The 13,454-nt window shown below is 35.6% G+C and overlaps 1 protein-coding gene across 1 annotated transcript in view; it reads left to right on the top strand.

The window, feature by feature from the left end:
- The first annotated feature begins 794 nt into the window (after positions 1–794).
- The window catches only part of LOC107741261 (E3 ubiquitin-protein ligase CHFR-like), a 17,254-nt gene continuing 4,594 nt past the window's right edge, over positions 795–13,454 (top strand). Inside the window, exons 1-15 of the mRNA XM_016553963.1 lie at positions 795–950; positions 2,414–2,513; positions 3,822–3,931; positions 4,205–4,264; positions 4,571–4,738; positions 5,223–5,417; positions 5,990–6,164; positions 6,347–6,501; positions 7,805–7,967; positions 8,181–8,323; positions 8,431–8,547; positions 8,631–8,714; positions 8,808–8,878; positions 12,183–12,270; positions 12,637–12,744. Of these exons, the coding sequence (XP_016409449.1) occupies positions 839–950; positions 2,414–2,513; positions 3,822–3,931; positions 4,205–4,264; positions 4,571–4,738; positions 5,223–5,417; positions 5,990–6,164; positions 6,347–6,501; positions 7,805–7,967; positions 8,181–8,323; positions 8,431–8,547; positions 8,631–8,714; positions 8,808–8,878; positions 12,183–12,270; positions 12,637–12,744 (1,849 nt within the window). The 5' untranslated portion in view covers positions 795–838. The remainder of the gene's footprint in view (positions 951–2,413; positions 2,514–3,821; positions 3,932–4,204; positions 4,265–4,570; positions 4,739–5,222; positions 5,418–5,989; positions 6,165–6,346; positions 6,502–7,804; positions 7,968–8,180; positions 8,324–8,430; positions 8,548–8,630; positions 8,715–8,807; positions 8,879–12,182; positions 12,271–12,636; positions 12,745–13,454) is intronic.

The following is a 13,454-nucleotide window of genomic DNA, read 5'->3' as shown; positions in this document are numbered from 1 at the left end:
ATTCAGTTAATGACATGCTTCGCCCTGCAGCAAATATATATCCAATTCCCTCATGACATTTAATCTTTGCTTTGGTGAATCATTAATTGTAATTTGGTTAATAGTCAGTTGATGGAGATATACTAGTTGATCTGTGTCTGTGGTGACTGTATCTCTCATGTATTTGATTGTACGCCAGCTCACCATTTTACACCCTTCTTCACTACCACTGCTGTAACGCTAACTTAATATAAATCATGAAGTTGTGTGCATGAATTTATGACTATAACCAAATTTACCTCCCCATCCGTATTTTGATATTCAAAAATTCAAAACATCTAATGAAATTGGAAATATATACAGAAAAGTACATAAAATATAGAAAGTAGAAGTACATAAAAAAGGCATGTCACAATTCTGCCCATCTGGTCAGTTGTGATATTAGTAAAGCTTTTAAATAGATGCTGATTCATTTGATACCAGTTCTGTCATTTAACATGATAACACATTTCTGATTTAGAAAAATTATACTGATTGTTTTGCGCAGAGTCTAACTTTTGTCACCTGAGGGTTTTGTTCATGTACAGTATGAGTTCATCCCTGTAGCTAATTTATAATCAGTTAAACTGCTGGTTACAACTCATCTTGTGTTACAAACACTTCCTGGTCTCCTCTACTGTTTATTTTACTAAAGATGCTGTGTGTAGTGGTTCACACTCCATTTTTCGACTCTATTTCACCATAATCAGCATTTGCATTTATTTGACTTCATGACATATTTGTGTTTGTGTTCTTTGCCTCATGCTTCTTTAGGTGACGTGATCTGCTGTCTGGCAGGTAAAATAAGGAAGAGGAGAAGATGGCACATCAGGGCAGCGGACAGGCCTGGGGAAAACTTGTGAAATTCGACACATCTCCGTGTTCAGAGATATTACTTATAAATAGAGAATGCACGGTGGGAAGAAAAAAAGGTGCGCTGAACATCATCGCTAATAATGTGGAATAATTGTTTCATTTTAAAAGAGCCTCTAACTTCTTTACAGACTCTTCTATGACTGTCTAGTTTTACCTATTACATTTATTAGTTATTACTTTTTTTAACCCTCAAGAAGATAATCAGTCTGAAGCAGTGTCTGCGTGTATTCAGTGAGCTCATGCCTTTCACAATACTCTCTTTAGTTCAGCAAATGAACCCCCACCCCAATAATGACAAAGGCATCTATTGAAGACATGCTCATGGAATATTAAGTAGTTTTTTGTGTTGTGGTGGTGTGCAGGGAAATGTTGTATCCCTTTGACTCCGTCTGTTTCTGTCTGGTTTTAAAGACTGTCTGTTTTTCTGCTTTAATTAATATTAATCGATGTGTCTCTTTGGTTCTGCACGCTTCACAGTAACATTCGACACTGGTTATTAGCAGAACTGATATGCTTCATTACTATAATAGTGTCATTTTTAACCTTACATCACATCACGCCACACTATACTTCATTTAAGACTTGCATGTCTAATGTGTCTGAGCGAGAAAGTAATGGGCCAGGTCAGGAAGAGAAAAGGTGCTTGATGAAAAGAGGAGCGTGCTTTATTAAAGTCGCAATGAAAATGCGTTCACAACCAATTTAACTTCAGTAATGTCACCTATTTTAAAGGGAAGCAGGATATTAAATAAAATCATAGAGTGTCCCATTTGCCATTCCCATTTATCCACACTCTTGTAGACAAAGCAACTTACATTGCAAAGTATGTGTTTATCATTTCATGCATTCACTGAGAATCGATTCCATGACTTTGGTGTGGTGCTAGAAACATGCACTACTGTAATGTAAAAATACTTTACTACTACTACTACTACTATTGTTATTATTAATAATTTTTATTTTATTTGTTTGTTTGTTTATTTGCCTTACAGTAGTGAGAATTTTGGAAATTTCACAATTATTATTAATGGTCCTAAAATTAGACTTTATTTTCGTCATGCTTTTCTCATTTTCACACAGCTATTGTTTGAGCTCAAACTTGCATTTTTGCATTTGAGACTGGGCCTAAAAGCTTGAAGGTGACATCAGCTAAAACTTTTCAGAAGTGGAACAATTCTTTTTGTTAAAAGATTATAAAGACCTATTTTTTTAATAACAGTGATGGATTGTACACAATAAGAAAAAGAATATAGTCCATTTTTATTTATTGTTGACTTATCTCTATGTCAGGGGTGTCCAATCCTGCTCCTGGAGAGCCACTGTCCTGTAGAGTTTAGCTCCAACCCCAATAGAACACACCTGAACCAGCTCATCAAGGTCTTACTAGCCATACTAGAAACTTCCAGGCAGGTGTGTTGAGGCAAGTTGGAGCTAAACTTTGCAGGACAGTGGCCCCCCAGGACCGAGTTTGGAGACCCCTGCTCTATGTCAAAACCTCACAGACGTATTTTCTTCATAGATTGTGACCTCTCATTCCCGGCTAATAAACTGGTCTCAGGGAATCATTGCAAAATCACTCAAGATCAGAACTCAGGAAAGGTGTGGCTGGAGGACATGAGGTAGGACCACCTGTTTGACATCATGAGGTCCTTCTTGTAAGAAATGAGCTATAATACACGCACATGGATTGTTGAATAATTTCATGCCAATATCATGTTCCTGCTTGTTCCCTCTTTTAGTGTACATAGTTTATACTAATATACTGTATATATAGTATTAGTATAAACTATATTATATTAGTATATAAAGTATATATCAGTGACTATCATACATGATTTACAGATTAAAAATGTAATTCAGTGTGTCATTCAATCTTGTCAGGCATATTTAGAACAAGAATCATTAGATGACATTAAAAGACTAAGATCACAGTGCAACAAATTGTCATTTTAAATCTTTTCCAGTTTTGCCACTATCCATCAATCCACTAGGTTTGTCAGATTACAGTTTAATACAGTGTAACTATTATTATTAATATTAATAATAATATTTGCTAATATTACTAATATCATTAACTAATATTATTTTGGAAGACTGATGTATAATGGTGATGCTACAGTTTATTTTTTTCACAAATAGATGTATCAAAAAAAAAAAACTTGCACATGGGCAGTTGGTGTTAATTCTTTTTAGGTCTGTTAGGTTTTTGCAAATTATACTGGGTGACTTGTAATTACGCTAGTAAGTGAATTCAGTTAATGACATGCTTCGCCCTGCAGCAAATATATATCCAATTCCCTCATGACATTTAATCTTTGCTTTGGTGAATCATTAATTGTAATTTGGTTAATAGTCAGTTGATGGAGATATACTAGTTGATCTGTGTCTGTGGTGACTGTATCTCTCATGTATTTGATTGTACGCCAGCTCACCAGTGTTGCTGTACATTTCCATCCAGCTAATTAAGTGAATGTCTGCTAGACAGTCAATAATATGCTCCGTGTTTTACACAATGCTTAGTCTGTGTGATGGAAATGGCAAGTTTCCCCTCCCTCCCTTCTCATTATCCTTTCTTGTACAACTTTCTCTTTGCTATTTTAAAACATTGATACATTCATAAATGGGTAATTTGTAATTTCTCAAACAATTCAAAAACATTTTTCAAATACATGAGAAGCACTATCATACATCAGAAATGTGGCTTGGCAGATAAGTGGACATGTTGCTCAGGCATGTCGATTGAGTTTGAAGCCAACTTGTGACGTTCTTTTAATCTTTCTTGTTCTTTGTCGATTGTTCCAGAAAATAGAATTCACTAATTTAGTAATTTAGCCTCTGAATAGCACTCACACAAAAAGGAATCCATGAAATTCCTAATTATGGGAACTGTAATTTCTGCTTGATGATGATCTGTTTGTTTCCGTCAGCACCAATGGAACAGTGGTCAATATGTCCAAAGTGGTGAAGAAGCAGATACATTTACTGCAGAATGGTGATGTCATTCACTTTGTGTACAGGAAGAATGAGCCAGAGCAAAGTGAGTTTTCACATTTGTTAAGCATTTTCTGTTTCGGTAGCATAGTTTGCATCCAAACAGAAGATGCAGGTAAGCCACATCACTCATCTAGTGGTGAAGAAGCAGATACATTTACTGCAGAATGGTGATGTCATTCACTTTGTGTACAGGAAGAATGAGCCAGAGCAAAGTGAGTTTTCACATTTGTTAAGCATTTTCTGTTTCGGTAGCATAGTTGCATCCAAACAGATGATGCAGGTAAGCCACATCACTCATCTGTTTTTGGTTTTGCAGACATTGCTTATGTTTATCAGGCCATCAGGCCACAGGAAAGTGCCTCACAGGACGTTGAAGGTAAATACATACTGAATATAATGTTTCATACTGATATTCCTATACTCCTGTTATACAGAGTTAGTTTTGCTATTGCCTGCCTAAGTGAGGTCAGCAGAAAAAGAAAGAGCATGTTACTACATTTTGAATAGAAGTTACGGAAACAAGCATTTTTCTCCTTTGGAAAAACATGCACAGATGAATTACCCATAATAACATGAGAAAGGTGAAAAGTGAGTTTTGATTTCATGAAATCCCAGCTTCATCCCCATGCAATTTTTGGCAATTTCTGTAAGTTGATAAGTTTTCTCTTTGGGATCTCCACAGACGCTGGAAGAGAAGAAGATTCAGATCTGACGGAAACCGAGAGTGAACCAGCACCAGTAGAGCCTGTTATTGTAAAGCCTCTACCTCAGTCTGGGCATGAGGATCCTCAGCCATCTACCTCCAACTCTTCCTTCCACTTCTACAACATGCCATTATCTACCTGCTCTGGTAATTACCATCCACACTGTATGTGCACTTTCATGCAAGTTGTTTTGATAAGAAAATGACTAGTATATAATTGTAATTGCGTTGGCATTCTGTGCTGCTGTTCATCTATGTATTGCGTTTTTCACATATAAGGCCTGTTCAGACCAAGGACGATAAATATAACAATAAAGATAGTTTTAGAAATAGAATTTTTTTTTCTAACTGATGAACGATTAAAACCTTGACAGCCAATCAGAATCCATCCTGCTTTAAAGAGCAGTGTGCACTTATAATAAACAGAATGTTATAATGTGTTACTGTGGAAGATCTTTGAGTTCAGCTCGTGAAAAATGGGGGCAAAAACAAAAGTGTTGCGTTTATAATTTTGTTCAATGTAGTTAGCATTTTCTTTATCTTAATGGTTAACATTTTTGGTGTGAACAAGCCTTTACATACTCAAAAAATGCCTAAAAAAATGTATATGCCTGTATGAACCATTTAGCAGATGTGTCTGCAAAGAAGAACCCAGTGAGTTCTTCAGTTATTCGTAAAGGAGAATCAGAGATGACTGCACCAGCAGGCAGCCCTGGGGAGCCGGTCATGAATCACACTCACCTGAAGTGGACCTGTTGGACTGAAGGAGCGCGACAGATGGAGCCAGAGGTGGAAATGCAGAGGAAAAGAAGAAAAACTGACAAAGGTGCTGTAACACACAGTTTTGATAAAATGAATAAATGTGACGCATTGTGAATAATTTATGATTTCTATCTATTTTGAGTGGTCTAAGCATCTGTATTCCAACATAATGATAATCACTAACTTGACAAATTTTTCAGACTACTTTGAAAGAGTTTAGAAGTGTTTTATGCTTTGATGGTTTAAGATTGCACTACCGTTCAAAAATTTGTCACATGATCATTCTAATCTTTGTAATATGCTGATGTGGTTCTTAAGTAACATTTCTTATCAATGTTGAAAACAGTTGTGCTGCTTAATATTTTGTGGGAACGGTGATACTTGTTTTCAAGATTCTTTGATAAATAGAAAGTTGAAAACAGAATTTATTTAAAAAAGAAATCTTTTTTTACATTATAAATGTCTTTATTGTCACTTTTGATGCATCTTTGCTAAATAAAAATAATGAATTTCTTTAAAACAATGAAATCTTGTTGACTTCTGAAGTTTTTATCTGGTTACATGCATTTCAGAACTGTTCTACAATATAGACACTTTCAAATGTAACGTTTAGGTCTGTATCTATCTGTCTTGCAGATGATCAGGAGGGGTATGGATCTTCTCACAGTGACTCTGCTGTTTTTGCAGCAGCTCCTCAGGTTCCTCTCAGAGGAGCAGCAGGAAAAGAGAAAAGTGAAGGAGCCACAACAGACAAAATGGAAGAATCCCTCACATGCATTGTCTGCCAGGACCTGCTGCACGACTGTGTCAGGTCAGTCCAGTGTGCACAAATCAACACTTACACCCGAATGGACATGTTGGCTGAGCGTAAATCCATTAGTTGTTTTACTAATTAAAACTTTTATATAAATAATTTAAGAAGGATTTTTAGAATGTGTGTGGAGGCTGAATTTGAATGAATGTTCAGTAGTTAATGTGTGTGTTTCTATACAGTCTTCAGCCCTGCATGCATACATTTTGTGCTGCCTGTTATTCTGGCTGGATGGAGCGTTCCTCCCTCTGCCCCACCTGCCGATGTCCTGTGGAGAGGATCCGTAAAAACCACATCCTCAACAACCTGGTGGAGGCTTACCTTCTCCAGCACCCAGGTACTGTAACACACCTCTATTCTCACTTGAGGCCTGTTCACACCAAGTCAAATGTAACTAAACAGCATGAGAGTATAAACCGTTTGCAAGGTATTTTTAGTTCTATAATATGTCTCCTTAACCTTCAAAGCAACTGGGTATATAAGATAAAAGGTAAATCTTTAGCCTTTACTGAGGGTTCAACATCTCCCAGAAAATAGCACTGGTAACTCCCAAGTGATAATACGTTTAAATTCTTTCTTTATAAGTTTGTTATTACACTTACTATCGAAGAGGTCTACATTACATATTTTTAAATAAGGAAGAGAAACTACATGCCTAGATAATGGATCAGAAAAACTGCTTTGGATTATTCTTAATAAACCAGTGGGTATAACATTGCGTACTTTATCATAGCCTTTTATCGTAATTTTAACTCTATATTTATTATTAAAATAATGATGCGATTAGATAAATACCCATTTTCATCTAATAAATCATGAATAAAAATAATGCCTTTACTATACCAATCAATTTTAAACAAAGACTTTCTGTTAATAACTACAGCCAAAGAGTGGAGTTGTAAGGGGAAAAGTTATGGGTAAATATTAGGGACCCGATACCAGTATCGGTATCGGTGCATCCCTAGTAAATATCATTTTCCAAAAAAAGCAGAACTTGTTTATGAAAATTAGAAACCTTCAAAGGAATTTTGAAAAGATCAAGATCACATCTTAAAACAAATTCAAGGCCACCGATATTTTTGAAAATATGATTAGGAATATGGTACCATATTGAGTGTGGCTTTGCTAAACACTCTTTAAGCCATTTTATTCTGAATGTACCAAGAAGAGATTCTTTTCTGCATTTATTTGATCAAAAACATTATTATTGTGAAAGATTATTGCACTTTAAAATAACTGTTTTCTATTTTAATATATTTTAAAATGTATTCCAGTGATGGCATAGCTGAATTTTCAGCAGCCAATATTCAAGTCTTCAGTGTCACATGATGCTTCTGAAATCATTCTAATATGCTGAATTAGTGCTCGAGAAGCATTTCTTATTATGAATGTTGAAAACAGTTGTACTGCTTAATATTTTTGTGAAAACTGACACTTTGATGAATAGAAAGTTTAAAAGAACTATTTATTTGCAAAAAAACGTATTTTCTTAACATTATAAATGTCTTTACTGTCACTTTAGATCGATGCCATCTTTCCTTGTGGATTAAAAGTATTGGAAAAATAAAACGTACTGACCCTAGGCTTTTGAAACTTCAGAACAAATTTTTGAACTTTTTTTTTTTTTTTTTTGGTCGTAGAGAAGTGTCGGAGTGAAGATGACTTGTGCAGCATGGATGCCCGAAACAAGATCACGCAGGACATGCTGCAGCCAAAGGTCGAACGCTCCTTCTCGGATGAAGAGGGCAGTTCAGACTATCTGTTTGAGCTCTCAGACAATGACAGCGACATTTCTGACTTGAGGTGAACAACTGTTATCCATTCAGAATCTTGTATTACTTGAAGTAGAACTTTAAAGAAAGGAAAATCCAGTTATCTAAATTATTATAGTGTTTTGTTTCTTATTAAATGTTAGCTGAAATTGTGATTCTCTTGCTTGGATCTTAAAATAGTAGATTCTATCAAGTATTTAAGTGATTACTGAAGCACACCCTGATCTACCATGCTTGTTCACAGTCAGCCCTATATGATGTGTCGGCAGTGTCCAGGTTATCGGAAGGAGCTTAGCTCTGCCCTGTGGATCTGTGAGGCCGCTCAATCAGAAGGGCCAGCTAAAGTGCCTGGAGACGGCCCCTCCACATCCTCTGACACCTCCACAGGTTATTCATGCTCACACTTGAGTCTTGACAATGCATTTGCACAACAACAGAACAGACACATGCATGCAATTCTTCATATGCTTAAATCCACTGTATTCCTACTGCAGCTCCTCAGGAGTTCAGATGTCCTCCTCAGGGCAGTCACCTCATCTGCTCCTGCTGCCTGCAGCCCATGCCCGACCGACGCTTCGAGCACCTTCCCCCTCAGATGTCCCCGCAGCACTGTGAGTGACCCTGACACCTGTCCATCAATGTTCTCAGGCCTCCTGGAGTCACCTGATGATTTGTTGTCTGATTCTTTGGCCAGGTATGGTGTGCCAGAAACCTTACTGTCATGTGTACTGGGGCTGCCAGCGGATCGGCTGTCACGGCTGCCTTGCACGTTTCAGCGGTAGGTTTCTGAAGCAGTTAAGCTTTCTGTATAATATATTTCTGACTGTCTGTGTTATTTTATAATAATGATTATGGTTATTTCTCTTGACAGAACTTAACCTTAATGATAAATGTCTGGATGGAGTTTTTAATGGAAATCAATATGAGTCTGAAGTCCTTCAGGTATGTACAGTTTGTTTGCTCATACTTGGAACTCATACTCATACATGGAATCACTGTTATTTTATTATTATTTATACACTATAATAGTATTTATTAGTAATTGTGTTATATGCTTTTGTCTTTTTTGGTTATAAATATTTATTTTATTATTTGTTTTTTTTTTGTATTCTGTTTTTATTTCCATTTTAGTCATTTTAGCATTTCAACATCTTGTCATTTTAGCATTTCAACTGGTTGCAAGGCAACATTTATTTTTTCCCTGTTTTTTTTCTATTTTCTAGTAAAATCTTTTCTAGAAAATATTCTAAAAGTTTTTTTTTGTTATTTATATTTTTATCTATATTATATTCAGTTAAGGAAACTATTTTAATAGTTTTAGTTGGAAATACAAATTTGGGATTAGGAATTTTAACAAATCACTAGCTTTGAGTATTAAACTTTTAACTTATCCAGTATGTTTGTGCTACAGACGTACATTAAACCTCAAATTATTGTGTGGATTGTTAACTGCTATTACTTTTCTAACCAATCTTATAGCACTTTTTTTGCCTGATGGATGATAAAATGGTCAAAAAAATCACATTGTCTTACTTAGGCAGTCAATAGATTAAAATAATGATCTTAATCAGATTAATTTCAAGCTACAGTAACATTTTAATGCAGTGTAAAAAAAAATTTTTTCTTGATACAGCAGAAGATTGCAGATTTAAGTATTAAGAATTTAATACTGTGGGAATTTTTCATATCTTAAACTAACCTATAACTTATTTTTTAGGAGAAACAATGTGAAATACACATTTTTTTTCTTTTAATTTTTATTTGATTTTAATTAAATTATTTAAATAAAATTTATTTTAAATGAACTACTACATTTTGCGTCCTACTTGGAATCCCAGCCCTCAGTTATCATTTTCTTTAGAAAATGTGAAAACCTAGTTTTTAATTATAATTACCAGGAGGATATTTTACCAACACAAATCCAAGTTTTAAATTGAAGTATTTGTTAGAATTTGACTTATATAACTCTTGAGCTCTAAGCTGTTGTTCATTTCTACGGAAGAGGATTAGGGCCAAGCAATAATAAAAAAATAAAAATAAAAAAAAACATCTCGAGATTACACTGTTGCACTGTGGAGCTTCTGTCACTAAAACAAATTCCTCGTATGTGTAAACAGACCTGGCAATAAAGCTCATTCTGATTCTGATTAAAGTCTTTAAATTTCGAGAAAAAACTCGTTAAATTTCAAGAAAAAAGTCAAGATAATATGTTGAGATTAAACTCATTAAATTTTGAGAATAAAGTCGTTATGTTTTGAGAAAAAAATCTTTAAATTTCGAGAAAAAAGTCGTTCAGTTGTGAGAAAAAAAGTCGACATAAAATGTTGAGAATAAACTCATTAAATAACGAGAAAAAAGTCGTTAAATTTCGAGAAAAGTCGAAATAAAATGTTGAGAATAAACTCATTAAATTACGTTAAATTGCGAGAAAAAACGCGTTAAATTTCAAGAAAAAAGTTGAGAATAAACACTTGTGTCATGTTCATTTCATCTCGTTGGAAAGTGTTATTTAGCGTCTGCAGTGCGGTGGGTTGGAGAGTAATACACTGGGCAGTAGCGTATGATACGATTGACTGGGTTCGAGTCCGTCTTTTGCCAAACTCGCTTTTCTTCCTTTTCTCATCAAATATCACATCGGAAAAGTGGAAATCAATTGCTTAACGAGTATTTAAAAATAATGTATTATTTAGGTAGGTTTAGTGTTACTACAGTAAATCCATTGTAAATATTCATTTGTGGATTGAAAAGTATTCTAACTGTATTGTTGTCAGACAGTGTTTCTCCTGTTTTCCGCATCAGTGTTGTTGAGAATGGCAGCGCGGTTTCATCTGCCTTTAAACTAGTTTAAATCATTGTGACATCTGTGGTTTGTATAGGAGAGCTCTGCTCCAAACTCAAACGCTTCTCACAGCGCTGTTTAGTGGTCGCCTGATCGAGACCTGCGAGTAAACGCAGTTGTTCTGAGCTCACGCTGCGCTGTCTTTAGGCAGAGCTAATAACGATCCATGCAGCGTACTTCACACGAGTAGCACTCTTCCGCTTTCGGAGCGCTAAAGAACAGTGCATATGAGTTATCAAATTGTTGTCACTCACGTTTTACTGATACATCTGGCCTAAAATTTAGTGCTGTCACTTTCTGTTGACATTGTGAAACTGCGTGATTTGTAAATTATGATTGGCGGGCCACATATAATAGCCTACATTTCAATAGACAAGCTGCGGGCCGTTTGAAATTCATCCACGGGCCGTATTTGGCCCCCGGCCGGACTTTGGACACCCCTGTCATAGATGCTATTTACAGTGAAAATAGTTCTAGAAAATAGTTGTACTATTTACACTAAGTGACAACAGCAGCATTTTAGATATGTGCTATTTACACTAAGTGAAAATAGCCATTCTATTTATGTTATGTAAAAGTAGCAGATCTTTGCAATAAGTGTAAATAGTAGCTAGTATTGTTGTACACTAACAGGATGCAATAATAACATTGATTTGAATAACAATGATTTTATAGATTTTATCTATTGAAATTATAGAAATAGATGCTGCCTTATTGGGACAACAAAGCCCTCCCTATAGCCTGCCTACCCCTAATTAATACATTATTATTAAACACTCGTTAAGCAATTGATTTCCACTTTTCCGATGTGATATTTGATGAGAAAAGGAAGAAAAGCGAGTTTGGCAAAAGACGGACTCGAACCCAGTCGATCGTATCATACGCTACTCCCCAGTGTATTACTCTCCAACCCACCGCACTGCAGATGCTAAATAACACTTTCCAACGAGATGAAATGAACATGACACGAGTGTGTTTATTCTCAACTTTTTTCTCGAAATTCAATGAGTTTATTCTCAACATTTTATTTCAACTTTTTTCTCAAAATTTAACGAGTTTTTTCTCTCTAAATTTAGTGACTTTTTTCTCGTAATTTAATGTTTATTCTCAACATTTTATTTCGACTTTTTTTCTCGCAATTTAACGACTTTTTTCTTGTCATTTAATGTTTATTCTCAACATTTTATTTCGACTTTTTTTCCTCAATTTAACAAGTTTTTTCTCAAAACATAACGACTTTATTGTCGAAATTTAATGAGTTTAATCTCAACATTTTATCTCAACTTTTTTCTTGAAATTTAACGAGTTTTTTCCCGAATTGTAACGACTTTAATCTCGAGATGATTTTATTTTTTTATTATTGCTTGGCCCTAATCCTCTTCCGTACATTTCTGCTTTTTGTGGTAGAATTATTTGACTTCTCGAGGAATGAGCTGGAGGCATATGCTGCAGGAAGTGCTCCAGGCTGTACAGCAGGGCCTGTACCAGCTCTCCGGTAACTGCCCTTTGGTCATATTAAGAAATGTTGAGGGTCAGGCACATGTTGAAGTAAGGGTGGTTGATAAAAGGAAAAAAAAATCCACAATATGGCTGAACTTTTTGGGGGATACATTATCTTTATCATTATCTTTATCTTTTTCTCTGAACATAAAGTGATTGGAAGCCTCATTTCCTAACATGTGGCTGCAAATCGTAATATTATTTATACCAGCTGACAAATTGGTTTATCGTTTCACTATACCACTTATAAAGAAACTGAATGTCAATGCATCAGTTATCTAGTACTATTTCACTGAAGATGACTATCTCAGGTAAATGGCCTTCTGTAATTCACTGTTGTTTATATGTGCATGTATTTCAGATTTCAGAATCACTGCCAACTCTTTCCTGTGCTACTGCTGTGGACTTCGCACGTTTAGAGAGCTTGCATACAAATACAGAGAGCATATTCCTGCACCAGAGCTGCCAGGTAACACAAAGCTGCACAGTCATATTAGTGAAGTGATGTGTGGCCAAGTATGGTGTCCCATACTCGGAATTTGTGCTCTGCATTTAACCCATCCAAGTGCACACACACAGTAGTGACACACACACACCGTGAACGGAGCAACGAGCAATATTGCTGTGGCGTCCAGGGTTCGGTGCCTTGCTCAAAGGTCTCACCTCAGTCGTGGTATTGAGGGTGGATTACTTGAAAACAAACATAGGTCCTTGAAAGTGCTTGAATTAAATTTGAAATAAATGTTGTTTATGGCGCTATTTCAAAAATTGTCCTATATGTTCTGTCAAAGAACGAAACGGCACTAATGACTGGGGGTGGAGATGGGGTAGTGCAAAAAAAAAAACTTTGGAAAAAATCCTAGGAAACACTGCATGCATTTAATAAAATTAGAAAAATGCATTTACAAAGGTAAAAAGAAAATGCTCCTAAAATCACTTTGAGTCAAATGTCAGCTCGTATTAGAAAGGCTAATTCTTGATCAGAATTTTTTATTATTGATTAGAAGGTGCTCCTACACTGCTCTTAAACTGGGTGTGTGAAGGGTATGGCTGTGGAACGGGGTTTGGCTGAGGAAAAATTTTCAGTCAAAATATTTTTTTTTACTTTAACCCCATAATTTTCGCACATCAGGGAGCCGCTATCAATATGCAGGGTATTGAAATCGCATTTGAATTAGC

Source organism: Sinocyclocheilus rhinocerous, unplaced genomic scaffold, assembly GCF_001515625.1.
Source record: "Sinocyclocheilus rhinocerous isolate Xijiao unplaced genomic scaffold, SAMN03320098_v1.1 scaffold615, whole genome shotgun sequence".
Classification (NCBI taxonomy): domain Eukaryota; kingdom Metazoa; phylum Chordata; class Actinopteri; order Cypriniformes; family Cyprinidae; genus Sinocyclocheilus; species Sinocyclocheilus rhinocerous.
The sequence above is the reverse complement of the archived record's forward strand: the minus strand, read 5'-3'. Positions and strand labels throughout refer to the sequence as shown.